We start from the raw sequence: 26,172 nt of genomic DNA, 5'->3' as shown, positions 1-26,172 counted from the left end.
GCGGGCGCGCCGCGCGGGGGCTGCTGGGAGCTGTAGTCCGGGGATGCGGGCGGCGCTCAGGCAGCACCTCTGCCGGGGGCGATGGGGCCGCCGCGTCCCCGAGGCGGCGCCGCGGCCGCGCTGCGTCGGGCCGGGCTCTGCTGCGGCGCCGCGGTGCTGGAGCTGCGGCAGCCCCGTCCCCAGCGCCGGGGAGCTGCCTCGCTTCTGTGCCGCCTGCCGGTGCCTGCAGCCGCCCGGGCCGCGGCCTGACCTCTTCCGCCTCATGGCCTGGTGAGTGCGGGGCGGGCGGGGGGCGGCGGGGGCGGCCGCGCGCTCACGGCGCCGCTCTCGCCCGCAGTGACCGCGCCTTCCGCCTCGACGAGCAGCAGCTGCGGCGGCGCTTCCGGAGCCTGCAGCGCGCCCTCCACCCCGACCGCTTCGGCCAGAGGCCGCCGGTGAGTGCTGCCCGGGCCCCCGGCCGCCCCGGCTTTGCCTCCTTACGCGCTGGCCGGAGCTTCTGCTCGCAGGCTCCCTGGGGGGGGCGGGGCGGGGGCGACGGCGCGGGGCAGATCCCCTCCCCTTTCTTTGTATTTTACTTCTTTTAAGAGTGAACTTTCAGCTTTACACACCTGTATTGGTGTGGAAATGTTATTTCTCCGCAGGAAATGAAGTGTCATGTATTTTGCCATTTATTAGTATGAATAACTTGCCACTGAATATTATTTATCTTCTGTTGACAGAAAGAGCAGTACTACTCTGAGCAGCACTCTTCCTTGATTAACAGAGCCTACCAAACCCTCCTGAATCCTCTGAGCCGTGGCCTCTACCTAGTAAGGTTTCTATTACATACTGTATTAATACTCCCATAACTAGTGGTAGGTGGTTAGGGCAGCTGGTGATAATATAACAAATTAGAGCTTTATAAACTTTCTCAGACTCCACTGCTAATTTGTGTTCCTTTTAAGAAGAAACAGGACCACCTAGGACAGAAGGGGGACCAAAAACAAGCTTGTCTGAAAGTTATCAGCCATTCTATAAACCACTGTTTTCTCTAACACTTTCCTGATCACTGTAATCTCACTTCCTGCTTATGTCATTAATTTATTACCTGTTTCACACATTGTCTTTGGCCATAGCTGTTCCTTCTAAATTTAAGTCAGGCTCTTTGCAGCCTTTGTTACCGGATTTTCTTGCTCTGATTAACTGTTTATTTTTACGGTCTACCTATGGAGTTAATTTTAACAGACTCTGTTAATGCATACTTCACTGAGTAAGTTGACATACTTGAAGTTTATCAAACAGGAGTCTGTGCACATTAGCTCTCTTTAAAGACTTAGTATTCTAGAAAATCATTTACTTTGAAATAGATGTAACAACACTTGTTTCTAAATTCTCATTTTCTTCACAAGCTGGAACTGAATGGAATACAGCTGGCACAAGAGACAGACTGTGATGCTGATTCAGAGTTTCTCATGGAAATCATGGAAATTAATGAGAAATTAGCGGAGCCTAATAATGAGGGTATCCTTGAAGAAATTGAAACCTTCATTAAAGGTAGGTTGCAATCTAGCAGTTTTGTACAGAACTAATTTATATTCCTGTATCTTCTGTCACATGAAAAGAAGCTAGTCTCTCTTAAGACTTTTAACTATCAGTGTATTTCTTATAGTTTCCTTTCACTTACTTGCATTAGACTTGAACTGACTTGCTCCAAGCACTTTTTTTGTAGAAATGTTATCTTTACCAATTTATACCACCTAAAAATCAAATTGGGCTTCAGAAAATCTGCATGATGGTACTTATTCTGAAGGTATATAGGTGTGCATATATATATTGGCAATAAAAAGGAAGTTCTTATTCAGTCTTCAGCAGATAAGGGCAAATAGATTGTTCTAAAGGAAAGAACCATTCAAAATGGAGTTTAATAAAATACTTAACTAGGTTAAGTCTTATTTATTTACTATTTATCTCAAAGGTATTTTTTTATATATATATGTAAATATATATATCATCTCCTTAAGATAGATATATATCTATATCTATCTTTCTCAAGGAGATAGATAATATGTGGAAATCTTGTGTGATGAAAGAGCCAAAACTGAGTAGTATTTTCTACCAGAAGTGGTCATTTGTCAGTGACAAGACTTCCAGACTTTCACTGGATTCTCTCTTCAATTGAAAATGTTGAGTATTTTGCTAAATATAGAAGAGAACTGGATAAAATATTTCATTAGAAGGCAGTTCATGAATCGGTGGTAGTGGAGAATCCAGACAAGATGTCGGCACAATCTGATGGTGATAAGGTTGTGGAGTTTGAACAAATCTTTGCCCGCTGAACCAAGAGGATAAGACAAGTGAGATACGACACGCCTTCTGTCAAAGCGATTCTGTACAGAGGAGACTTAAGCTCAACAAACTAGTTTCTCTATGTATTAACGCAAGTAACCGTGAGATAATTTACAAACACAATTACTGTTGCCATACTGTATTTGCAGTACTTTTCTTCAACTGAGTAAATGATAGCTATCCTAACACTAGCAAGTTTCTTTTTTATGTGGTTGGTGATATCCAAAACATGAGTTCATTACTATTTTTCATTCTTTGTAATAACAGTATGTCAAAAGCAATTAGAATAAAAAGTTATTAGAATAAAAGAAAATTAATTGTAGCAGAGTAAACTGAAATTCTCAAAGTCAGTCAGACTTCTAAGAAGCTAGTGACTATTGGCATCACTGTCCATAAAACCTATCTAAACAAAGCAGCATATGTTTGAAATGATAATGAAAGTAATTGACAGCAATAATAGAGAAAGCTCTCTTGGCTCCCAAAAAACTATGATACAAACAGTAATGTTCCTCCACAGACAATCATAATGCAGTGGTATTAAATATACTAAGTATGTGACAAACTGTGATTATTTTGTTTTACAGTTAAACAAGAAGAATTGACCAAAGAGGTAACTGCAGCTTTTGAAAGAGGTAGTTATTTGCATTAAGTAGTTAGCTCCCATAATATCAGTAATAAATGCTTAAAAAAACCCCACATTCTCTTTTGGCAAATATTTTCTGAACTATTCACTGCCTAAACAAGCATTCTGTGTGGAGTGTTTAAAATAAATACTTCTAGCTTGATCTTTCCTTTAGTCCCAGACCTCATATGGGAGGGAGGAGGGGAAGCACTCCAGTTAATTCCAGTTGTGTCAAAATGATCATTTCCAACGCATCCCAGGCACTAAGATTTGTTTTGTTTCCCAAAATATTGGGAAGGACAGACTCTTTTCTTAATCAAACTTCAAATCAAAATCTCAGGCTTCAAATCTGAATTTGGGGATCTTGTTCTGCAGACCGGATGCTGTTAACGAAGTAGTGTCCAGGTGCTGTATTTTTTGCAGCAAGCAACCAAACAGGGATGCTTTTGCTGGTTGCAACTGGACCTGTATAGCAAAAGAGGACCTGATGCCTCATTTAGCTAGGCCTGAGGTTTTAGGGACTGCCTGGGCCATCATTAACATAACTTTGACCAACATGACCAGTTGACATACAGGAGCTTGAACTAATCCATACTAGCTTATTACACAGGGAAGAAACCTCAGTATTTTTCTGCTGGGTCTCAGAATGCTTTTATTGTTATAATAAATATAGAATTGTTTATTATTATTAATATATTATTATTATTCTAATAAATAGAATAATGACTAGACCTGCATGTGAAGAATTACAACAGTATAATTTGTCACTCTTTGTTCCATGAGAGTTAAGGACGGTGTTGCATCTGTCCTTGTCAGTAGGAGATGAACCACTTTTCCCCTCCAATTACTTCACTGTTTAAGTAAGGAGCAATTATTTCAATCCAGTTTTGTAACAGCCTCTATCTGAACACCAAATCTTTTGCATTTTTCAATGATGGGAGTTGGTCTAATCATATACATTAAAAAAAAAAAAAAAACTTGTCTGTATACTTAAGCTTCCCCAGTTGCTACATCAACATTATAGCCACTTTACAGGAAACTCGTTAAAGGGTATTTGTATAACATTTCTTTTTTTCAGCTGTAAGCCATTTGTCCCAGACATTCTTACATATTTTGTGGAACACCTGAATTGAGGCCCCCAGAGCCTTCTGAAATGAAAATAATATGTAACACTGTTTTAATAATGTATGAGTCCTTACAACTTTTAGCTCTTAGTTCTAATACTGAAACAGTTGCTTTCAGTAAAATGTTGAGATTTGTCTTGAAAATTAAAATTCAGCCCTCTATGAAGTAGTAATATTTTATTTCATTTCAGATGATCTTCAAGAAGCTAAGAAGCTTCTAGCCAAAATGAAATATTTTGCAAACTTAGAGGATAAACTAAAGAACAAGAAGATCCCTTCCTGATACTGCTTCCTTTACCATTAGGAGTTAGTGTTATGTTCAATTAAACATCTGATTCAGTAACCAAAACTGGAAAAATGGTGCTTGCCTCCTGTTTTTTTGTTAAAAGTCTTTATTCTGAGAGAAGGAAGGTTAACATAAAGGAAATCCACCTGTTATTTAATCAGTGCTGCAGTAAGCACCGGAAGTAGGAAATGCTTATAAGCAGGAAAAATTGTAATAGGTAAGTTAGGACTACCATCCTAGCAGGGGTTACAGGTATGGAAATTAGTATCAAACAGGCATACAAACACAGTGAGGAATTAAGATTTTTGAGCTACTAAAATGTTAAGAATTTACTTTATATTGAGAAAAAGTCTGGTATGGAATGTTGAAGATTAAGCAGAAAGCTCATTCCACAGGCCCTCCAAGCTCTACGTAGTGCCCTTGTCTGTGTTCTACCAGATCATCCTGGAAGGTCTTCAAAGGTGAAATGTATTTAATTTCTATTGTCTGCCCTCTCTCCTACTTAGATGCTTTTTATGATGTTGATCTTGGTATGCTAGGAATTGGCCTTCATAACCAGTGCAGGTTCTACCCTGTCACACAGTTTAAAATATTAAAATGCTAGATGGGGGAAGGGAAAAAAAAAATCAACCCCCCAAAACTGTTATATTGTACCCTTTTAGGAAATAAGCCTGTCTAATAAACTTTATTAAGAATAAGGATAATTCAAATAGGTGCTCTACAGCCTTTGTTCCTATAGGATAGAATATCCTTGTGTTGTTACAACATTAGGACTGAGTGAGGATGTCCTGAAATCTTTCGAAGGAATTACTTAATTGAGAAACAGCAACTAAATACCTCAAGTCTATTCTATTAACTAGAATATTTGAAATACCAGTTTGAATGGATCAGTTCTCAGTTGGGTTTTAAGTCCACAGAACGCTATCTATGTTTTATTCAATAAAACATTAACATATATTTGATTATCTGGATCTGAAGACTGGGCTTAGAAATAAAAAGAAGAGCTACTGGATCTTATAGGCTGTCTAAAGAAATCTGCAAAAAATAGAGAAAGCCACTGAACACCTCCCCCCTGCATTTCTGCATTAATACAAAGCAAGCTGTGTCTAAACATTAAGTCTATAATACAATATATATTGTTAATAACATTTCAGAAAGATTAATTTGCCTTTTAATTAAACTCCATCTGCATGTGCAGGAGGAGTTAATAAGCTCCTTGTTCATGTTGTTATAGCTAATTTAAAAGACTTCCTAATTCTCATTAGTTAGTTACAGCTGTGAAGTTGCACAGAATTTTTTAAAATTCATCATGGAGTTGTCTTCTTTCATACAGCTCTGTTTCCTTTTCTTTAGTATTTCTTCCAAAATTAAGCTTGTGAAATTCCTTTTTGATTTCCAAAAAAGATTTGTTTTTTGTCTCAGGAATTACGACAAAGATGAAAGCAGCAACTACGGCGCATTCCACTAAGAACACCAGAAAACAATACTGTTTCAGTCCATTCTGAAAATAAAATATATTTGTGTGATTACACACGTCAAGTATGATAGCAGGTTTTGGAAAATACAAAGCTTCCTGTTCCCAGTCAAACCTAACATTGCCACCCAGATTTAAAAAAAAAAAAAAAAGCAGCAGCAGCAGCTCCAACTATTATCATAACTTTACATATTTTGTTTTCCTGAAGACGAAAAACTACCAAGTGGTTTGCGATACACGTGGTAATCTTTCATTAAAGTGGTTTAAAAAAAAGAAAAACCACACATTATACATGCACAGGCTTAGAGTATAATCTGACAAGTTTTTATCACAAAAACTTTTTATATATTTGATGCAAACTGACAACTCATTGTTTGCTCAAATAAAAGTTGCTTAGACTTAGCTGTCTCATTTTAAAAGTTGAAATTTATCTTTTTATAAATGTTTATGAAGAGTTTTAATTAAAAATACTTTTCAACAGCAGAATTCAACCAAGCAAGAAAGGATTATTAAGTTGAGATACCCTGCTGCATGCAGTTCTTGTATGTTCTAAAGAATAACTGCTAAAACTGGAAATAATAGGCTAGAAATGAAAGCCTATACTGTTTTTCCTAATATACTTTCTGGTCAGAGAACCCTCTGTAAGTAGGTTTAGTTTGGACAGTTTTGTGAGACCTAAGAGAAGAAGTAAGCTACCAGCCTCAGGTACTACTTCTACTTTGACACAGTAGCAAGAAAAGCTATTCAAAAATGTGTTACTTGAATCTCAGCATCTAATTAAGTTTTTCTAGCTTTGATAACCTTCTCCATTTTTTGGACTCTGAACATGAAAATTACCCCTCGTATATTCTTTTTGTTTTTCAATTATTGTCATGTTTTATAGTTGTTTAGATATCTAAAAATATTTTAAGAGGGACTGAATCTAGCTATACTCTGTTGAGGGTTTGTGCCCATCCTATGTGTAACTGTTACTGTACAAGAAAAGCAATTTGAGGAAACCTAAGAGAAGAATAAGGGGAGGTGAGGCAATTAGGAACAGTAGTATTATAGGTACTTACCACTATAAAGGGAAAGAGCATTCCAATTGTGAAGAAGCTAATCCAACTAATAGCTCCTCCTATCATGTAAGCAGCAGGACGTGAAGATTGTATAAATAATTCAGCTGTCAGGGTATTTGTTATGCCACCTGGGGGAATCAGTTTCAGAAACAGAACAGGTCATTATGCTAAGTGTGCATTTTCAGGGTATGTTTGAAGCCAAAAAAAAGGCAGTTGCTTTTGAATATGCCACTAGCTGATCTGCTTCTATTCAAAATTATTTTCAACAGATTATTCTTAACTGCAAAATTATACTTAAAGCATGAGCAATAGATTAATCTTTCTACAAAGTGTCTCTACTTCAGTGGGACTGCTCAGGGAGCTAGCGTCCCTTTAAAAGCACAACAGGCTTTTCCTTGCTTTTTATGTGACTAGAATGCATCAAAGACCAGAACTAAGACTTCCCTCATGTCTAACTGGCGCTGAGAAGAATGCACTATGAGCCTCAAAGTGTGTTTCCAGTTATATGAGACTATTCTGTTTTGATGAGATAGGACCACTTTTGTTCCTTTAGCCAGAGCATCAACAGCCTTACAGTAAGTACTTAGTGTCTGGCTTGCACAGCAGTTTCTGACATTTTTACCCAAATGCTCATCTTGCCACTTACAAACTTTTATTAGTGTGTAATACCTGGTCCCAACCCAAAGCTCAAAATGAAGGCAAATATAGATGTCATGCTCACATATGGCACCCATGAGTGCAGTTCCTGGAAAAGGAGAGAATGAAAAGTTTCAATTCAGATTGTGATTATCCGGTGTTCAAGCCTGGCTGAATAGTTACACTTTCTCACAGCTATTTTATTGCAACTAAGACCAAGCCTCTCTTCAAAAACAAAAGCAGAAGCTTACAAAAGTCATGATAAAATAATTAAGTCTAGACTCTGCCTAAAGCCTGGCTCAGTCAATTTTTTTGTCTGGCCTAGCAGCTTACTCTACTCCAACCTTACAGACATCCTGTAGGTGCCACTTCGCGGCCTGCTTGCCAACCTGTGCAGCCTGCAGACCTACCGTCCCTCCAAGCATCAGACCACATGTGATACACACAACTGTTCAAAGCGAGCTCTAAACTTCAGTGGTGTGGATGGGGAAAGGGTTACAGCTCTTTAATTCTACCTTAGTCAGGTAAGGATTTATCAGGCAATCAAATACTAACTGAATGGAATTGCTCGCTGTTGGAGCTCCTCCTCCAAGAAGCCGTGAAGGACTCGGCACTTAACAGGGACCTGGACAGCTGCACCTACATCATCTTGCTTGGATTACCAGAAGGTAACAATGGGGCCCTTAACACTGCAAGGTAAGAGCAGGCTAGCAGAGCATGGTCTTGAAATGTAGAGATGCATTTCTTCTAACCTTCATTTTCAGGAGGTTTGTGGGACTGCCTTACTTGGGCTGATAACGTAAGCAGAGCAATTTATGATGCATTTCCTTATACTACATCAACAAGCACATTCACATGGTGAATTTAGGGCACTATGAATACCTCTAATGAGCCTTCTGCAGTTTTTGTGAATTTACTTTTAATTCTGATTTAATGGGCTTAAGTATATTTTGAACCTCAACATCCTTTAAAGATTTCTTGTTTGTTTTACAAGTGACTGAAGCAGACTCTGATGCTCAATCTCACTATCTAGTATTTTGTCCTAAAATTACTTTAAAAGAATAAAGGTGGCTTTGTATTTACTTAATTTTAACAGCATTAAGCAGATAGCTGTAGCTTTAAGACAAATAGAGGATCAAATCTTAGCTTAAAGCATACTCTTATTTTAGGGAAATATCATTCTAGAATCAATCAAAATCCATCGAAGAAATGTTTTCATTGCTGTCATTAGTTACGTTGCTATTTAAACCTATGCAGCTCTCATCCTGACAGCTTCTTTTGAATAGCACAGATTTTCACTAGCTATTCTCATATCGTGTAATATAAATTCGCCCTTCTTTGCACCTGATAAGTCAGGGAGAATGTTAAAACAATGCTCCAAAGGGTCATAAGGAGATATCCTCCAACGATGAGAAATCTTCTTCCCACGCAGTCAATCAGTAAGCCCTATGGACAAGACAGAATTTTTTTTACAATAGCGACCACATATTTACCAACATTCTTTTTCTAGAATAAAGAGCAACAGTTTTGCTTTAAGGCAGGAAAATAAAATTTTTACATACACAGGTGAGGGCTGTGAGGCATTCACAGGCTCCAGTGCCTAGCGTCACATATGGGATTTTTTCTGCTGAGATCCCAGCTTGTTTAAAAATGTAAGTTGCATAGAAATAAATCTAGAATAATTTTTTTTAAAAAAAAAGGACATTAAGGACATTCCCAGTAGTTAAATCATCAGCTGGAGACAAAGTCAAGTTCATACTAAACATACACATGAATGTATTTTATATTGTGATTTATTAATATGATGCAGACAGCAAAAATTATATATAATTTACTGTGTAGGTAAATATGGTTACTAGCTTAAAAGCAAATATAATTATTTAGCTTCATCATTCTTAAGCTATATACAGCAGGATAAGCTGATGCACCGTTATTTACTTTTTTGGAAGAATGAAGATGTAAACACAAGTATTAGGTCTTTGTTGAAAGAAATTTATATACCACTTCATGGATTTTGTAAAACCCTTCCTGAAATACAACAAACCTACCTAAAAACCCTTCCTGAAATTCAACAAAACCTACCTTTCCAAATACACAGGGGAGAAATCTGTTTCAATTTAATAAACATGAATAAAACAAAGGTACTCTTTCTCATTTATCCCATATCTCTGAGCTTCTCTGTATGGATCCTTCATTTTAATAAAAGTTTAAAATCAGATGAAAATTAGTAATTATTTAGGTTTGTAAGTATGAAATCTTACAGCATTTATGCCACTGAGCTGCTGGCCCATAGTCATCACAATCACAGTAATGAGCTGCCATCTCACACCACGATCAGTGAATAATTGCCAGGGTTTCTTGGATTTCTCCCCATTTAAGGCAAAACATTCCTGCTGTATATCTTCCATCTCCATTTGATATTGTAAAGAGCCATGAAATCGCTTCAAAGCTAATAAAAAAGAGGATATTAGATTCTTGTACATTTACCTATTGAACACACCCTCTGGAAAATCATGTTTTTCCATAATGACCTGACCTTTGCTAGGATATGAAAAATGTATGTTTTAAGAAGCTGTGGAAAAAGCCATTTGGTTAGTGATTTGGTATTTGCTTGTTGGTTTTCCACCAGGAAGGGTATTCTTTTTATTTAATTTTTGCTCTGGTGGATTTGGACATTTCACTGATGTGACTTTGCTTGTGTTCTTTTTGTTTGATTGTCTTAGAGGACTATCTCACTTCAAAATATTAAGCTTAGTGAATATTTTGAAGTATTTTATATCTGAATCACAGATCTCCAGCCAGTGTTTGCAAGCACCTTAAAGTCTTTTGCTTAAATTATAGGCTGATACTGAGTCTTTTGTTATGTCCATGCCTTTAATTTTGCCAGTGGAATGCATTTAGTGAACTACAGGAAAGAGGATAGGTAACTCTTTGAAAGCAAGTATCAACAAAATTCATTAGGATGCAAAACTAAAAGATCTCTACTAAATCAACTCTTCTAAAATCTTCAAGATTAAGTGTATCATAAGTGACCATTTGTCTTTTTAAGCAGAACAGCAGAACTTTGATGATCCTGAAAGCAAAGTTTTCCATGCTATTGTTATCGCTAACACTGCAATGTGTTGGAAGCTCTAGCCATTCTTCAGTATCAGTTCAGGAGCAACCACAATTCTTTGAGGGGGGGAAAAAAAAAGACAAAAATTCAAATGATAAAAACGCAAACAAAAAAACAAAAGCAATCCTTGATTACACTATTAAAACTTTGAGGCAAAGACTTCAATATGACATGGGGCTTGCAAGCTTCACGTACATTGACAAAATTGCATTAAAAAAATTTGGAACCCCATATAGCCATTGTGATCTTTTGAAGGTTCAGAGAAAGCATAAACACTCTAACTTACCTTTGACACAGCTCAGCTCATCACCTCTGTCAATAAGAAGATATCTGGGACTTTCAGGAAACCATGGCAGGAATACAAGTTGGGCAAATGCTGGGAAACAGCTGCTGGATAGCAACAAAGGCCAATACGTTTCTCCACCTAATAATTCCCTGGAGGAAGTGTGGAAAAGGAAGAAAAAAAAATCAAGTAATTAGCTAATGGTGACTATTTAGAAGACTGCTGGGAACAAGATGTTTCTCCCTTGAGAAAAGTTTCTCTGTAACCAGTTACCTACTTTTTGTGAACCTCAGCAGAAAGTTTGGAAAGTAAAGAGATGAGCAACACTGCCTTACTCCTGCTTACTGCTGTGTTGGTCCTAAGCATTATTTTCAGGTTTGCCAAAGCAGTGCTTCCTCGTAGCATGGAAAAGTGAAAACATAAGGACCACACCTTAAGGTCAGCAGCAATATATCTGCTTTTGATAACCATAGAATAATTTACGTTAGAAGAGAACCCAGGAGGTCATCTGATCCCACCTCCCATTCAAACTGATCTGATGAGAAGGTGTATTTAAATAGAAATTAATCATTAAAATTGGTATAGCTAGAGTCAGCAGAATGATGCATTATGGGCAATACAAACTTGTTAAAATAGAAATTGTATTGCATTTTAAATAGTGCTCCTAGCTTTAAGTAAGGTAAGATTATAGAGCCTGAAGTTTGTCTCCTACTTTATTTCGTAGAATCTGGTAGGACTTCATGCCTGAAGTATTCAGCAAAAGAAGTTAGTTAAGAAAGTGGCAATATAGAAAAAGAAAAGGAAGTCCAGTGGCTCTTAGTACTGGCACAGAGGAACAACAGATGATATGCTGTTTTTCAGGGTATTAGCAGTGGCTTTCAGGGCAGTTGGAAGCTTCCAGCAGACTTCATGAAAGAAGCTGTTCATTTTGAGGTTGTACAGTCTCCATTCTTGGAGGTTTTCAAGACCCAACTTGATAGAGCTGTTAACAACCTGGTCTGAGCTCAGAAAGGCCAAGGAACAGCCATAGCGCTAAAATGCATAAATTAATAGCCTTTGCTCTCAGTCCGGTCTTACGAATTCTTTTATGCCCCACTGTCTCCAGCAAGAAACTGGAAGAAACACCAGTTCAGCATAACTGTACTTGCTTTACTGAAGCTGTTCAGGCTGATCCATCTAATCTGAGAATACCTCCATAGGGAGACAGTATAGATGGTTTGCAATAGTAGAATTAAGGTGGTGAAAGCAGGGTTTTCTTCCTACAGGTAGATCTTCTGTATGAAGCTGATTCACTAATGCTACAATGACTGCTTTGCAGGGAGCTGCGGGGAATTGAAACTCTGTGTATGTGATTAATACAAGGCACACAAAAAATTGTATTTCTAACCTCAAACCAATTATTTGTCCTGTCAGAATCCCTCCAGTCAGAAAGATGGAACTGCCCATGGCCATACCACCTCTAAGATGCTTTGGGGCAACCTCCCCAAGATATAGGGGCTGCACACAGATGCCAATACCTGCAGAGAAAAGAAAAAAACATTTTTCTTTGAATAGATTAAATCTTACTAGGTTTTCACACAGTTCGTGGCAGTCAGCATGTACCCTGGATTTCTATGCTCAAGAAAGTTTTTTTCCTTTACCATATTCTGTTTATTGAATAATACTGAGGCACCCTTAATGAAATATTGGTTTATTTTGGATTCTTTTCAACTGTCCTCTCTATTTCCTCCTAGAACTCCAAAGGTTCTTCATAGGCCTGTAAGCATTCTGGTTGATTTTATATTCAGCTTGCAGGATCAAACATCTGTTGTGACAAAGAGCTTCTTTTAAAGCATACAGAGCTATGAATTTATCCTTGGAAACTTGGAATAGTTTCTTCTGAATTTTGTTGCATTTAAAGGACTTTCCACAGGAGGCTGTATCATCGAAGTTATTTTGCCCATCACCCTGATTCGAGTTGCCTTGATCTGCTTTTACTTGGCTTTTGCCTCTTATGTTCTTCCCAAACTATTGTTACGAGAATTCCCTCAACCAGCTCTAGAGCTTTTTCAGTTCCTGCAGTAATACCACAGCCCACTGCTGAAACTTGTGACAGAATACCACCATTACTGTAATCATTATTGCCCTGACACCACCAGAGATATGGTTCTCCATGCCTTTACTAACATGCCATATTACACTAGGTCAGCATTACAGCACTTCCACAGTCTTTTTAGTCTCTAGATTTTGCTTTGAGAAGGGTTACTCAATCAAAACACATAAGAAATAAGATTTTTTCTGATCTCTCCATGAACTTAACAGCCTTTGGATTCTAATTTAGACAGCAGAGTATTTTTGTCATCATATCCACAAAGCAGCATACAAAGATGAATCATGCTACGTACAGAATCAGCAGTAATGATAAATTATCATTCACTATAGTTTATTGAAAGTAGGAACAGAAATTCATTTACCTGAATTTATGCCAATCAAAAACCTGCCAATAATCAATAGCTCAAACATTCCTGTAGGAAAACTGATCCCCATTAAAATGGAGCCCAGTATTGCTATGATATTGTTCATCAAAAGAGCTCCTTTTCTAAAGAGGAAAAAAAAGAAAACATCATGGATATATGGAGTAATGTGGTTTTTAAAACCTTTTCCTTTCTGATAATGTGGAAAGAAGGGCTTTGTACTGAAGACGCACTCTATTCACTGGAATCTAGCTAATAGAACTATTTACTCACATTTAAAAATAAAGTCCAAATGTAAACATAAGGCATAAATACAATAGAAATGCTTAACAAAGTAGTGGTGTGTTTGTGTTCGTTCATGCTGTATCTACATGGAATGTTTATGAAATGTTACAAATTATGCAGCATGAAGGCTGTAAATGCGTGTATGGGGAAACGGTGTTTCATGCCATACAGCATGTGCATACTTCTGCTTAGATATCAATAAATTTAATGGAAGGGCTGGACTGGAAGACTATAAATCAGCATTCTTCCTCTTTTAAAGCAACATGGGAATAAACTGTAAAATACTGCTAGAAAACTGCTACCTAGTGAAAACATTTATAATTACCTAAGGTACATTTTCTCTCATTCTTTTTCTATTTATTTACATTATATTACAGTGAGAAAGTATAAAAAGAAAACATGCTATATCTCTACTTGCTTCCACAACTCACCTGCCTAGCCGGATTGCCATGCTGCCTCCAATAAGGGCTCCACACAGGCCTCCAAGTGAAAATATAGAAGCAATGACAGACCAGAGAAAAGTCAGCAAATCTGGATTTAGCTTCTTGTGATAACGACTCATCCAGGTTTCATTTAAGAAGCTGTGTATATGCTGCAGTATGAAAGAATGAGGAATGTGTAGCACTATGTGTAAGCCCTATAGCGTAGCGCTATAAATAATTTTCATCTAAATCCTGAAATCCCATTCTGGGAGCTAACAAGAGGCATCTATCTTAGTGGCATTATATTAAAAATATTAACGACTAGCAGAATCATCTCTGACCAGAATACCATTTCCTACTCCCCATACACCTCAAAGACTGCTGAGTGGCTTTCCTTTGGTACCTTATCTCAGGAGAGTCTATATTCCACGAGGGACACATAACCTTTCCATATACTGCTGGGATAGAGCTTTGAGGTCCTTCTAAACGAAAGGGGGACAGGGGAGATGGGCAAGCCCTACCAGCTTTTAGCAACACCTCACAGAAAAGAGGTCTCAAAAATCTAACAGATCCTACTGCCAGGAAATTCATCCTGACATTTGTTTTAAATTTTGCTTTTAGTGTAACCCAACAATTCATAGTAAAATCCCCTTTTTCAACTCATATTTTCCTCCTCCTTTCTTAGTGTCTTCATGGGTCAGTACTCTCAAACTGTTATTCTACATGCTTGATTTTGTAAAATTTGCCTACACTCTTGAACTGACATGCATCTGCAATTACAGACTCATGTTTCTAGCCAGCAAACAAAGATTTAACACATGAACCAACTTCCTGGACACTCTCCATTTCCAGCATATGACATCTTCCTTCATGATCAGCTTATTTTAACGTTTGTAAAAAGCATACAACGCTATAGCAAATTCATTCTTCACAGCTGGATAAGAAAATAAATCAGCTGACAGCAGAAAATGATATCCATCACTTTCATAAGATCATTAGCTCAGTTCCTCTTGAGTCAGACATAAAGTATGCAAAATCCTCAAGGCCATGGCAATGGATGCAAAACTAACAAGTGGGTGGAAACGCCTCAGATACAGACTCAGACATCACAGATCCAACTTTTTTCGCTCTCTAAAAAGATCTTTCTCAATATGCTGTCTTGTAATAGACTGCTGCAACTATCTTTAATGTTCTTGGCTACAGTAGTCAGAGGTATTAATGGAAGATGTTACTTATTCATTCAGTTAATCCTTCAAAAACAGACTTTCAAAGAGGTATTTAGGTGGCATGTTTTGTCGCTTTTATCAGACATGGAATACCTCTAACGGGAGATATTCAAACAACAAAGTCTTCTGAAACCCTTTAGGAAATCAACAAGAATCCTTCCTACGAGAGGAAATCTGCTTTGGTTCCCACGGCCATCACAGTCAAAGTGCATTTGGCCTCCCAGTCCAGTGCAACAGAATACCTCCCTTATGATAAAACAACCCTGTGAACAACAAGACAATATTTTACCTGGGTGGGTGCATTGATAATGGAAACATTATACCCATATTGAAAGGTCCCTCCAATTCCCACAGCACAAACAGACAGAAGTAAGGTCCAGCTGGGGAGCTAGAGAACAAAAGAAAGTAACAGGGGCATGAAAAGGGATAAGACCTGGAACTCACACACATATTCTGTCTAGAAGAAAATCATAGTGGAAAAAAAATCACACAGTTATTTTTGAGCAGTGAAAGTATTTGGTTATAAAAACTATACAACTTCGCAAACATCTGCAGAAGGAGAAACATTTCACGTTGACTTTGGCCATGATCACTGGCATCTTTGAGAGATGAAACAATGAGAAGTTTCCAGATTAAACGTGGGCTACACAATCATTTTATATCTGATGGCATATTTACTGAACTGTGTAGGCGCTTTTTGAATGAACCATGCTGCTCATGGTGTCCATTTTTTATGAAAGAATGTCAAAACTGCTAATGCTTGGTGCTAAAGGCACAATGAATCAGTGTGAGAATTAACCAAGTCCCAAATTATGTAACTCACATTCCATCTAGATGTAAGAAACAAAAATATTTACCCCAACAAGACTCTATGTTGATTATTAAATGTCTACAGGTTAGCAGGTGCTAAACCTTAATACCTTGAATTACAAAACATCGTGCATTGATAACAGTATTCAATCCAAAGTTTATTAGCATGTGTTTATTTTTTCAGATCTGATGACCTGAAGTTACATTCTTAAATCAATATTTAGCCATGTTTTTTATCTTCTATTTCCTTGATGCTCATCTGTGACAGTAGATTCTTATGAGATGTTGCCATATGCCCTCTATTTCCAATTACTAATGAGAAGTGGTAATTCTGGAACAACTCCTTGCAAAAGAGTTTGGAGTTCTCAAGACTATTCTGCTCTTTCCAACACCCAGAATGCATGAAGGGGATCAGTTTTCTGATAGAGCCCATTGGTGACTTCCACTGAAGTACAACTAGATCAGAGAAAAAGCAGTGTTGATCAAATATCAATTTACTTCTCGTTGAGAAGAATTTTCTTCGACATAATCACTTGTTAAATAACATGACTGCTTGCCTTAACTCTTCCATGCCCATATTATCTTTTTGTACCAACCAGAATGAAATTTTATGGTTAACACTTAATTCTAGAATAATCCAATATCAAGATGTTCCTGCAAAGATCTCCTACATTTAGCAAGGTCATTGTTTTAACCTACATAATATGACCACAGACAATCAAAGCATGCTTAACATGGAATAAATAAGAAATAACATCGTCCTTATCAAGACCAATGAAAATGCAGCAGCACTGACACAGTAGCAACACCAATCACATGCAGAAGTGCAAATCTCATGAATTCTGCACAGAAATAGAAGACGGGACCCATGGATTTGATTTCTGTCTTTGCCACTGACCGTTTGACCGTTTGACCTGAACTAGCCACTTAATTTCCCTGCAACTCAGGTTCCTGCTTGGCAGAATAGATGGTTAAAACTTTTTGTTAAGAACTTCAAGCTCTACTGGGAGGAATAATTAAGAATTATTATTATTTTACAATTACAAGAAAGCACTTTTCTACATTACTTTAAGCAATGCCGTTACCTTCTAATCCTAGTTAAAAATAGCACAGGAGCCTTATTTTTCTCTCCAAAAATATCTTAGGTTTATTTAATATCGGACCAAGAGCTAAACAATAAAACAGTGAAAAGATATCACTTAAGGGGAAAAAAAAAGAAAAAAGAAAAGCAAACCCAGAAAAATTAACACATATCATGTAACTTCTATTTTGTTAGGATACCTCCATTCTTCTTCCTGCTCAAATCAGTCTGCTCATTACCCTCACATGCTGTGTCACATGGGAGCTTGGGCCCGGACTTTTCAGAGCAGACAACAGCCTTACCTGTTCTGTGAGCCGCTTAACTCATGACAGCTTATGAGCACTTTCAGCTCGCTTCAAAGCATGCCAGAAACAAACTTACACTCAGTGTAAAAACATAAGAATCGGAAAATGTGCTTTTACAGCTCCCATTTTATAACACAGCTAGGAGTCACAGGAAAATATAAAACTTCACAAGCTTGATTATTTAATGTAATTTTGATTTTAAACTTAAATGTGAAACAACCTGAGATTTTCAAACGCGCGAATCGTTGAAGTCACAAACTCTCCGCAGGAGCCATCCTTGCGGGTCAGGACGGTTCCGCTTACCTTGCGCTGCGTGCCAGACCCTCTCAGCAGGGGCTGGTACTCCATTCTCAGCACGGGCTGAATTACATTTCCTTTGTAAAGCTTAGTAAACTGCGCTACGGGAGTAAGAGGTGCCAAAGAAACGAAGCTCCTGTCCCACAGGACACAGGGCAGGGGCCTGCGTGCCGGCGCCAGCCACCGGGAACTCCCTCGGTGGTTCACGATACCCTCACGGCAGCAACACCGACCTCCGTAAGCTCCGCCGCGCCACGGCAGCACGGGAGTAACTCAGGACAGAGCTCTGCGGGAGCCCGTAACGCGGGGGGAGCCCGTAACGCGGGGGGAGCCCCTCCGCGCGGGGCGCCCCGGGGCAGGAGCCGCGCCCGCGGCCGCCCCGGCCAGAACCCCCGAGGAAAGCGGGGCAGTTACCTTGCGCCTCGGCGGCATGCTCGGGCCGCGCGGCTCCGGGCGGCAGGACGGCGAGCAGCCAGACTAAGCTCCTCATCTGACCGGGATTTGGCCGCGGCGGCAGCCCGCCCCGCCCGCGGCCTGGCGCCGGGCCGAGGCCAAACGCGCCGTGCCCTCGAGGCTCCCCGCGGCCGCCGGCTCTGCGCGCTCCCTGCGGCCCGGCCGGACAAGGCCGCGGGGCTCCCCGCCAGCCCCCTCACCCGCCGCCTGCGCAGCCGGCGCGGCCCCGGTGCCACGCCCAGGCCCGGGCTGCCCCGCGGCTACGGCAACGCCACAGCCGTCGCGCCGGCCCGGCCTTCACACCCCGCAGGCGGCAGCCTCCCCCGGACTACGGCTCCCGGCGTGCCCCGCGGCCGCCACCCGGAACTACGGCTCCCGGCGTGCCCCGCGGCCTCCGCCCCGAACCGCCACTCCCGGCGTGCCTCGCGGCCGCCACCCGGAACTACGGCTCCCGGCGTGCCCCGCGGCCTCCGCCCCGAACCGCCACTCCCGGCGTGCCCCGCGGCCGCGCTCCCCAAGCGCCGCGAAAGGCCTGGAAGGAGCTGGGTGCTGGCGGCGGCGTCCCGCTCCGGGCCTGGCCCGGCGCGGCGGAGAGCGCGGCGCGGCGCGGGCGGCTGAGCGAGCCCGGGGCGGCGCGGCGCGGCGGAGAGCGCTGGGCGGGTGAGCGGCTGCGCGGCGGCCCGAGTGCGGCGGGCGGTGCAGGGCTCCGGGGCGGCGCTGCCCGCTGCGGGAGCGCCTCGGCTGGGGCGGAGCCGGTGGGAGGCGGCGCGGCCCGGTCGGGTCGGTTCGGGTCGCCGGTGGCCCCGCGCGCGGGCCGCCTCCATGTCCCCTCTCTCCCGGCAGCAGGAGATGGCGGCGCTGGGCAGGCCCTGCCGGGGCGTCCCTGCCCCGGCCGCGGAGCGCCCGCCGGCCCCGGCCGCCGCCCCGGACCGCCACGGCCCGCCGGGAGCGGCGTGGGCCGGCCTGCAGCCCGGAGCCGTCGGCCTCGAGTCGCTGCAGCCGCGGATGGTGATGATGGCGGGGAACGGGGACGGGACCGGCTGCGCCCGCGGCTGCGGCTCCGCCGACGTGCGGCTGCGGAACAGCTTCGACCTGGCCTCTCTAGCGGCTGTCGGGAGCTACAACGAGGCCTTGGCTGTTGCTCCGGTGGGTTCCTTCACGAGCGCGCAGCGTCCGCCGGGCTCACTCCAGCAGCACGGACACAGCCCGTGAGTACAAAACGCTGAGCAGAGGAGGGAAACGTGGCTTGGTTGCAGTAGGCCTGTGCAATCTTTAAGTTTTCTTTTCAAAAAAGACCATAACTCGTGCTTTTCTAGTATTCCACTGCTTGTGCAGTGTTGGAATCGCAGGAGTTGTCCTGTTGCCTTGGCGTTTATTGGTGGGGGATACTGGAAGGAGTCTTCTAGAGAGGAAAGAAACATGGTCACGTTTAGCTAGATCTTGATGTGCTTGTAGATTCTTATGTTTCTGTTTTACTTGCTCTTTTTTCTATGTGAGCACGAAGTATTTGTATGAAGACAAAAACCGTGATGCAGAATTTTATTGTTTGATCACATTTAATTTGAGTATGTCACTGTGCGACTGTATTTAGAGACTGAAGTTGGATCACGTGTTGCTTCTTGAAGCATTTGAATTTTAGAAAAAATCAGTCTCACTCACTATGGAAAAAACAAATACCATACAGGAAGAGAAATTACCATGGAATTCAGCTCAGAGAACTGAGTAATTCCACCCTTCTTTGACTTTCTTTGGAGCAAACTGGTCATTTATTATCCAAAATTTCTACTCCCTTCACAGCTGGTGATACATTATGAGTTGCTCTTAGCATTGTTCAAGCTGTGAGTGAAATTCTCAGAGGGAGAAAAGTATTATTTGAAAATCGCAGTGTCCCTCATTATTATTGTCCCTTAAATTACCAGCCAAATAACCACTTGCTTTCTTTTTGCAGTGCCTCTGTTCGCTGTGGAAAGAAGCATAAACTAGAAGAAGAGGCAGAAGGGTAAATTAAATTTGTCTTCTATAGCCTGACACCTTAACTTACTTTTTATTTTCTGTAAGGATTTCGGTGCATCTCATCTACAAGATACATATGAAAGGAACCTCTGTCATTGTCTCTGTTTGGAGAGTTCTCCCCCTGAATTGCAGATACAAACCCAAATGCATTTTATTTACCTAATTATTTGTGTAGCATTGATTTTTTTTTTTTCTTTCCATGGGTACCTGCATTTTAGTAAGAGGAATGTTGGTGTACGTGCTTTTGGAGAAAGAGATTTAATTTCCATAGTGTGTCAATTCTATTGAAATGCGTATGACTTTCTAAAATATTCTTTTCCTGTAAAATACAGGAAACAATTCTCAATACAATTTCTCTTTTGTCAATTGTAAATTGGTTTTGTTTCCTAGTTGTCCTGTGAGGAAGAAGAGGCTGACAGGAGCCAAAAATTCCCCTTTGAATCCCAACACTGAAGAATGGATTCTCTGTGCAGGTCAGCAGGCAGCTGGGGAGGTAGCAAGTCAGTGTGGTGGCAGCCGTCCTGAAGCTGCCATGTTAGAAATTCCCGGTGAAGAAATGGATCAGACAATGGGGGAACAGCAATGCGAGGTTGCTCGCAGGAAGCTTCAGGAAATTGAGGACAGGTAAATGCAGGGATCGAGTAGATGGGCTTTGCTGAGCTTTCCCTTTTCTGCTGGGCATTGAGGGGTAATTAGCATTGAGCAGTGTGACAACACTGCTATAAGTCTGAGATGAACCTTTTGTTCAAGTGATTTCTTTTTAGGCTCCCTATGGTCTTACGCCTCTTGGGATTAATGCTATGATCTGAACTTGAGGGTTATAGAGCAAGAGACACTGAATAAATAACTACCTTTTTAAAATTATCATGCAGCATCATAATATCAGGGTGGGTTTTGTATGCTCTTTTGTGAGTATCCAAAGCTCAAACTTTAACTGATGTAGTCTGCTTAGGTTTGAGCTCGTCATTTTCTCTGCCAATTGCACCTTGTTCTGATTAATTCTTCTAGATGCTCAGGATAGAGGTGAAGTTATTAGTATACAGAATAGCAGGAACCAGTGAGATCTTTCTGCATGTATGCAGTAAGACAGGGATTCCTCTTGTAGTTAAATGTCAGGTGCCTTGATATTGGGATAATGGGGCAGCTATGGGCAGTCACTTAATAAATGTACTGTGCATTCAGCTCTTGCCTTTGAAAGGTTTCTGAGAATGTCATGTGTATTTATCAGTTGATCACAGTTGAGCTAGTATTCCAAAATATTCCAAAGTGACCCCTGCAAACAGTTATTAGAAAAGCCAAAAGTTATAGAAATTAGAACTAAAGATGTTTTTAGGCGACTACTCCATAGGCAATGTTGGAAAGGATGCAAGGTACTGTTAGACAATTTTAATATTTTGTGGGCAAATCAGAGTAGTAACACTTGTCTTACCATCTGGTTATATCTACATTACAAAGTTTGCTTTAGCTCTCTCAGAGGACTGTTATCCGTCCCTCCCAGCTACTCTGTTAAATTTTCTTTAAAAGGTCTATCAGAAACAAAGGAGTTGCCTTAAGTTTGTTCTAAATGCTTGACCTTTAAGGACATTGCATCAATTTCTCTGGGATTAAAATGACATAAAAAGTGTAAGAACTGTATTCGGTAGCTTTTCAGTAATTCTCAAGGTTAAGACATGGGGAGTTGAGAAAGTTAAGCTGCTGCATAAATAAGATTCATTTTCGTAATATGACTGAATTGTACACTTTCCCCTGAAATGAATTTGTTTTCTTTCTCCTAGTGTATGTCTGCATTGCGTACTGCTGGACAATGCAGAGATAATAAAGCTAGCTCAGGTACCAGAAGTGGCATAGCTGCTCAAGTGGCTTATGTTGCAACACTCATTCTTAGGTTAAATTGGCCCAAGAGAGACTCATGTTAACACGGCCCCGCTGCTTCTGGTACCCAGCCTAGGTCAGATATCTACACTGCACAATGCAGTGCGTGTAGATATAACTGTAGTCTGCAGTGGATGTGCCTATTAACAGTATGCTCAAAGGTGTTTATTTCCCTCTTCCCCCTCCATTCCTAGGATAATTGATGAAGATGAGGAAGTTCATGCTGATGGAAATATTAGCAATCTGCCCACTCTTATCCTGTCAGATACCCTTAAAAAAGGGATGAAGAGGGATTTTGGTGAAGTCCTGACAAAGAAAATAATAGAATCTATGTAAGTTCTGGAGGAAATCATGGTGCTATGTAGCTAACATATGCGAATTGAAAGAGAGACCCAGTCTCTTATATTTGTGGAGATGTCCTTTATTACTGCATGATGCAGCCAGCATTGTATAACACACCATTCATCTGGTCAAAAATAGGAAAAGCTATCTTAATGTAAAACAGAAGTAAGTGTAACTATAGCAGTCATCAAGCTGTCTGTTTTGTACTCCTCATTTGTATGGAGTGAAATATGTTGAGTGCACATACATGGCCTGATTTTTATGTATGTGTTCTTCCAAAAGAAGGAGGTCCTGAAGTGTGACCAACAGTGGTCATTAAGTTTGGTGCAACAGAAAAGAAAATTTTATTGAATACAGGGTTAGAACTAGAAGTAATGGAACTAGTTAAGGAAGAGGAAATTTAGTAGGAAAAAAACTGGTATGTGCATTCTGAGACATAGTTCCAGGTTAGCACAAAGGATGAAGATACTGACTGGTCTTCTGCATTTAATGGTTGTGATTGGAGAACTTTAATTAAACTGAGACTCCATCCCTTCTAGGAGCCGTCCTTCTATGGAGCTGGTGCTTTGGAAACCTCTTCCTGAATTTCTCACAGATAAACTGACGTCTGTTTCTGTTGAGAACTTCAAGCAGCAGAGTACAGAAGGGTGTCAAGCTAAGCAGTCACCACCAGGAGCTGCTTTTCACCCACAGACTGACTCATTCCCTGAACCACAACAGACTGCAATGTCTCCAAATTTGTATGATAGTTTGGGGATCCCTGGGTGTGCAGAAGAAGAAATGGAATTGTAGATATCAGATTTGAGACTGGAAGTGGTGACCTTCTGATGTTTTTTATTGCTTTTTTAATTCCCTGTTTATTTCTGGTTTGATGCGTGAATCTGGAGTTTTATTTTCTTGTTTGTTTGTTTGTTTTCTCCTAGTAACAATCTTATGAGTATAATTGGCCAGATGCAACTTTAGGAAATTGAAAAAAGACTTCTGTAGTGTAGTCTGTTAAATACACTTTTTCTTTTTTTTTTCTTTTTTTTTTTTTTGAGGCGGAAATCCAGAGGCCTTTGGAACACGGAAGTAGCTTCCCATATTGGTTAATGGGGAAATATCCTCTTAATTGTCCCTGGTAAAGTATGTAATGCAAATTCTGAATGTAACCGTGGCTCAAGCCACACCTTTCACTTACTGAGCCATAGAGACTTTGATGCATATACTGTGCTTTGTCAGTTAGTTCCATCTGAATTACACAATGGTATTGAAAGAAAGGAATACTTCTGAGTCTGGTCACAGCTTTTTTTTTTTTTTTTTTAAGAAAAAAGCAATCCCTGTGAAAATACAACTTTTTTACACAATTGTTACTTCATATGAGGCTGGTTTGCATTTGATTTAAACTCAAATGTAGAAATGATACATTCTGCACTATGGTAGGGAAGGAATGTCATAGTTGGGTATAAGCCTCTTGCTTTGTAAAAAGTAATTTTGACTACTAACTTGCAAGATAACTCCTAACATTAGTCCTCTTTGGTTCACTGCCCTGTAAAATTGTAGTTGTGGGTTTTCGATGCCCCCCTCCCCTTTCAAATGATGCAAAGTCTAGAGAAGAGTATTTCCCAGCCAACTGATTCACATTTTACATTGTGCCGTGATTTTGTTTATATGCATTAAGTTGAAAAGTCAATTGACTTTTTCAGTGTAACTTTTGATGAAATAAATGGTATGCTTTAACTTTGATAAACATAGTAAGTAAATCAGATAACAGGGAGCTGCTTTTTGGGTAAGGAAGGTTAAATGCTGCCTACCATATACAACTAAGTCCCAAACTTTAAGTGTGATTGGTGGTAAAGTGAGGAAGATACTTGCCTTCTTCCTGAGTGAAACTAGACTTGCAGTCTAAGTCAGAACATGTGCCATTAACAAAATGCCACTTAGTTAATACAGACTTATGCCGAAAGAATTTATCTCAGTTTATGGTGTTAGGAAAGGAACTGTCAATGAGTTATTACTTGCACCTTTCCTCAACACATAACACTTCTGTTATGCTTAAAACCCTTAACCAAAGCAAAGAATCTTCTGTTCAGTCTCCAAGCTTTCTCAGAGATGTCTGAATTGAGACTTTTCTTAAGAAATTCCTTTCCTAGTAATAGGTTCTGCTGGGAGTGTTACCATCCCAGTCTGCTTTTGACTTCCATCTGACATAGAGAAGCAGATACATTGACCTTTCAGTAATGCAACTGTTTGCATGAGAAAATCATCTGTACTCTCTTCGCACAGCTTCTTGATAATCTTTGTGATTTTTTTGTTTGTTTGTTTGGGTTGGGTTTTTTTGCTGTTGAATAACCCATAGTTGATAGTTTAAAATCAAGCTTCCCTCTCTCGGTTGACAGCAGAAGCTTCTTTATTGGAAAGATATCTTTTGACAGGGATGTTTGGGTCAAGGGAGAGGAGTCCTGCATTTGTTAAATCCTGTCTGTCTTGCCGCTCTTGTCAGAGGTTGTGTAAAATTTGCTGTCTCCTGCTAAAAGATTTCAGAACTGCACTAAAATCATACCAACATTTGATTAGGTATTAGTCTGGAAACTGGTGTGCAACTTTACCATTCTGGAACTTATATTAAATTGCAGAATGTGTGCAGCTTTTTCCTTTTAGTCTCTGCTATAAATCTCTTGCATGTACTGCGTAAAATTTCTCATGTGAGTATTGTTAAACTGCTGAACTTGCTTAAAATATGCAGCCTTCGACTTGCTGTTTTGCTCGAGTATAATGTAAAGCAATGCAGTTCGGAGAAGGCTGTAGTCACTAAGGGTAGAAAATATGATGCCTCTAAATACCTGACTGTTTTTAAGTTTGCAGGATTATAGGGAAGGTTCAAGGTTGGGACTTTACCTGATGGCTCTGATCCTAAATGACCTGAAAAGAAAGGAGAAAAAATTAAAGACTTGATGAAACCATCTCAACAACACTCGAATTACGGCAGAGGATGTGGAAAACTGTGGGAGGCCTAAATGTGAAATCTAGATGCAGAGTTTTTTCCTTTTAAAATGTTAAATAACAAATTGTTTAAATTGCAGGGGAACAAATTTATGTGGATGTCTTTTTAAAATGATTTTTTCCTGTTACATTTGTACTAAAGGTTGACTATCAGCAGAGTATTTCTTCTGTTAATCCTTTGATGACAGTTAAGCATCACTGACGCCTGTCATTCTGCCATCTGAAACAAGAACTTAGCAGTGAACTATTGATGAAGACCGTGAGATTGGGGAAAAAAATGAAGTTTGCTTTAGTACAGATGTTTATTTTGAGTCTTTCACAATTCATTTGTGCTCCTGTTTTAGAAGGGAACAGCTAAATCTCTTAAGTTGATTGGGGGAGGGGAGAAGAGTATGAGTAGGAATCATTATTATGTAGGAGGATTGAGCAAATTTTTTGCTCTAACAATGAGTTGGAGAGTGTAAGGGAGGGGAAGGCTACTGAGTGATTCCAAACTTCTGCATTTGTGACAGTTCCATTTGTTGCTGGCTTCCTTAAAAGACTTTTATTAATTCTGTTTACAAGCAAGATGGCACATGTGATGCAGTATTAGGAAAATCTTTATCCTTTATTTTTAAATATAGAAGATCTGATCCTGGTCTGTTTTCTCTTGGGACCAACTCACCCTTTGTATGTCAGTTTTCAATAAATTTTTTAGAATATTTTTTA

General features: G+C 40.3%; 3 protein-coding genes across 8 annotated transcripts; 2 read left to right on the top strand and 1 right to left on the bottom strand.

The window, feature by feature from the left end:
• Positions 1-43: 43 nt before the first annotated feature.
• Positions 44-4,429, top strand: HSCB (HscB mitochondrial iron-sulfur cluster cochaperone). The gene is made up of 6 exons (XM_026111635.2): positions 44-270; positions 338-434; positions 720-809; positions 1,389-1,533; positions 2,910-2,957; positions 4,263-4,429. The coding sequence occupies exons 1-6, from the start codon at positions 44-46 to the stop codon at positions 4,352-4,354; spliced, it is 699 nt and encodes a 232-aa protein (XP_025967420.2). The 3' UTR covers positions 4,355-4,429.
• On the bottom strand, positions 3,281-18,687 carry LOC112990119 (solute carrier family 2, facilitated glucose transporter member 11-like). 3 transcript variants are annotated; one of them, XM_064521848.1, is made up of 12 exons: positions 18,217-18,681; positions 15,599-15,697; positions 14,093-14,253; positions 13,377-13,501; positions 12,311-12,440; positions 10,927-11,075; positions 9,787-9,974; positions 9,088-9,198; positions 8,870-8,971; positions 7,559-7,634; positions 6,890-7,017; positions 3,281-5,858 (listed from the first exon to the last, which is right to left on the bottom strand). In XM_064521848.1, exons 1-12 carry the CDS (start codon positions 18,232-18,234, stop codon positions 5,655-5,657), a joined length of 1,491 nt encoding a protein of 496 aa, XP_064377918.1. In that variant the 5' UTR covers positions 18,235-18,681; the 3' UTR covers positions 3,281-5,654. The 3 variants fall into 3 exon arrangements, with proteins under 3 accessions (XP_064377918.1, XP_064377919.1, XP_064377920.1); XM_064521850.1 differs by having other exon boundaries at positions 5,676-5,821; positions 18,217-18,687; XM_064521849.1 differs by lacking the exon at positions 9,088-9,198 and having other exon boundaries at positions 18,217-18,678.
• A 31-nt stretch (positions 18,688-18,718) lies between these two features.
• CCDC117 (coiled-coil domain containing 117) lies at positions 18,719-26,172 on the top strand. 4 transcript variants are annotated; one of them, XM_064521853.1, is made up of 6 exons: positions 18,719-18,915; positions 19,102-19,463; positions 20,204-20,254; positions 20,659-20,892; positions 22,335-22,472; positions 23,022-26,172. In XM_064521853.1, exons 2-6 carry the CDS (start codon positions 19,105-19,107, stop codon positions 23,272-23,274), a joined length of 1,035 nt encoding a protein of 344 aa, XP_064377923.1. In that variant the 5' UTR covers positions 18,719-18,915; positions 19,102-19,104; the 3' UTR covers positions 23,275-26,172. The 4 variants fall into 4 exon arrangements, with proteins under 4 accessions (XP_064377923.1, XP_064377922.1, XP_064377924.1 ...); XM_064521852.1 differs by having other exon boundaries at positions 19,099-19,463; XM_026111649.2 differs by lacking the exon at positions 18,719-18,915 and having other exon boundaries at positions 18,987-19,463.

Source organism: Dromaius novaehollandiae, chromosome 17 (assembly GCF_036370855.1).
Source record: "Dromaius novaehollandiae isolate bDroNov1 chromosome 17, bDroNov1.hap1, whole genome shotgun sequence".
Classification (NCBI taxonomy): Eukaryota; Metazoa; Chordata; class Aves; order Casuariiformes; family Dromaiidae; genus Dromaius; species Dromaius novaehollandiae.
Note: the sequence above shows the minus strand (reverse complement) of the source record. Positions and strands in the feature narration are given on the sequence as shown.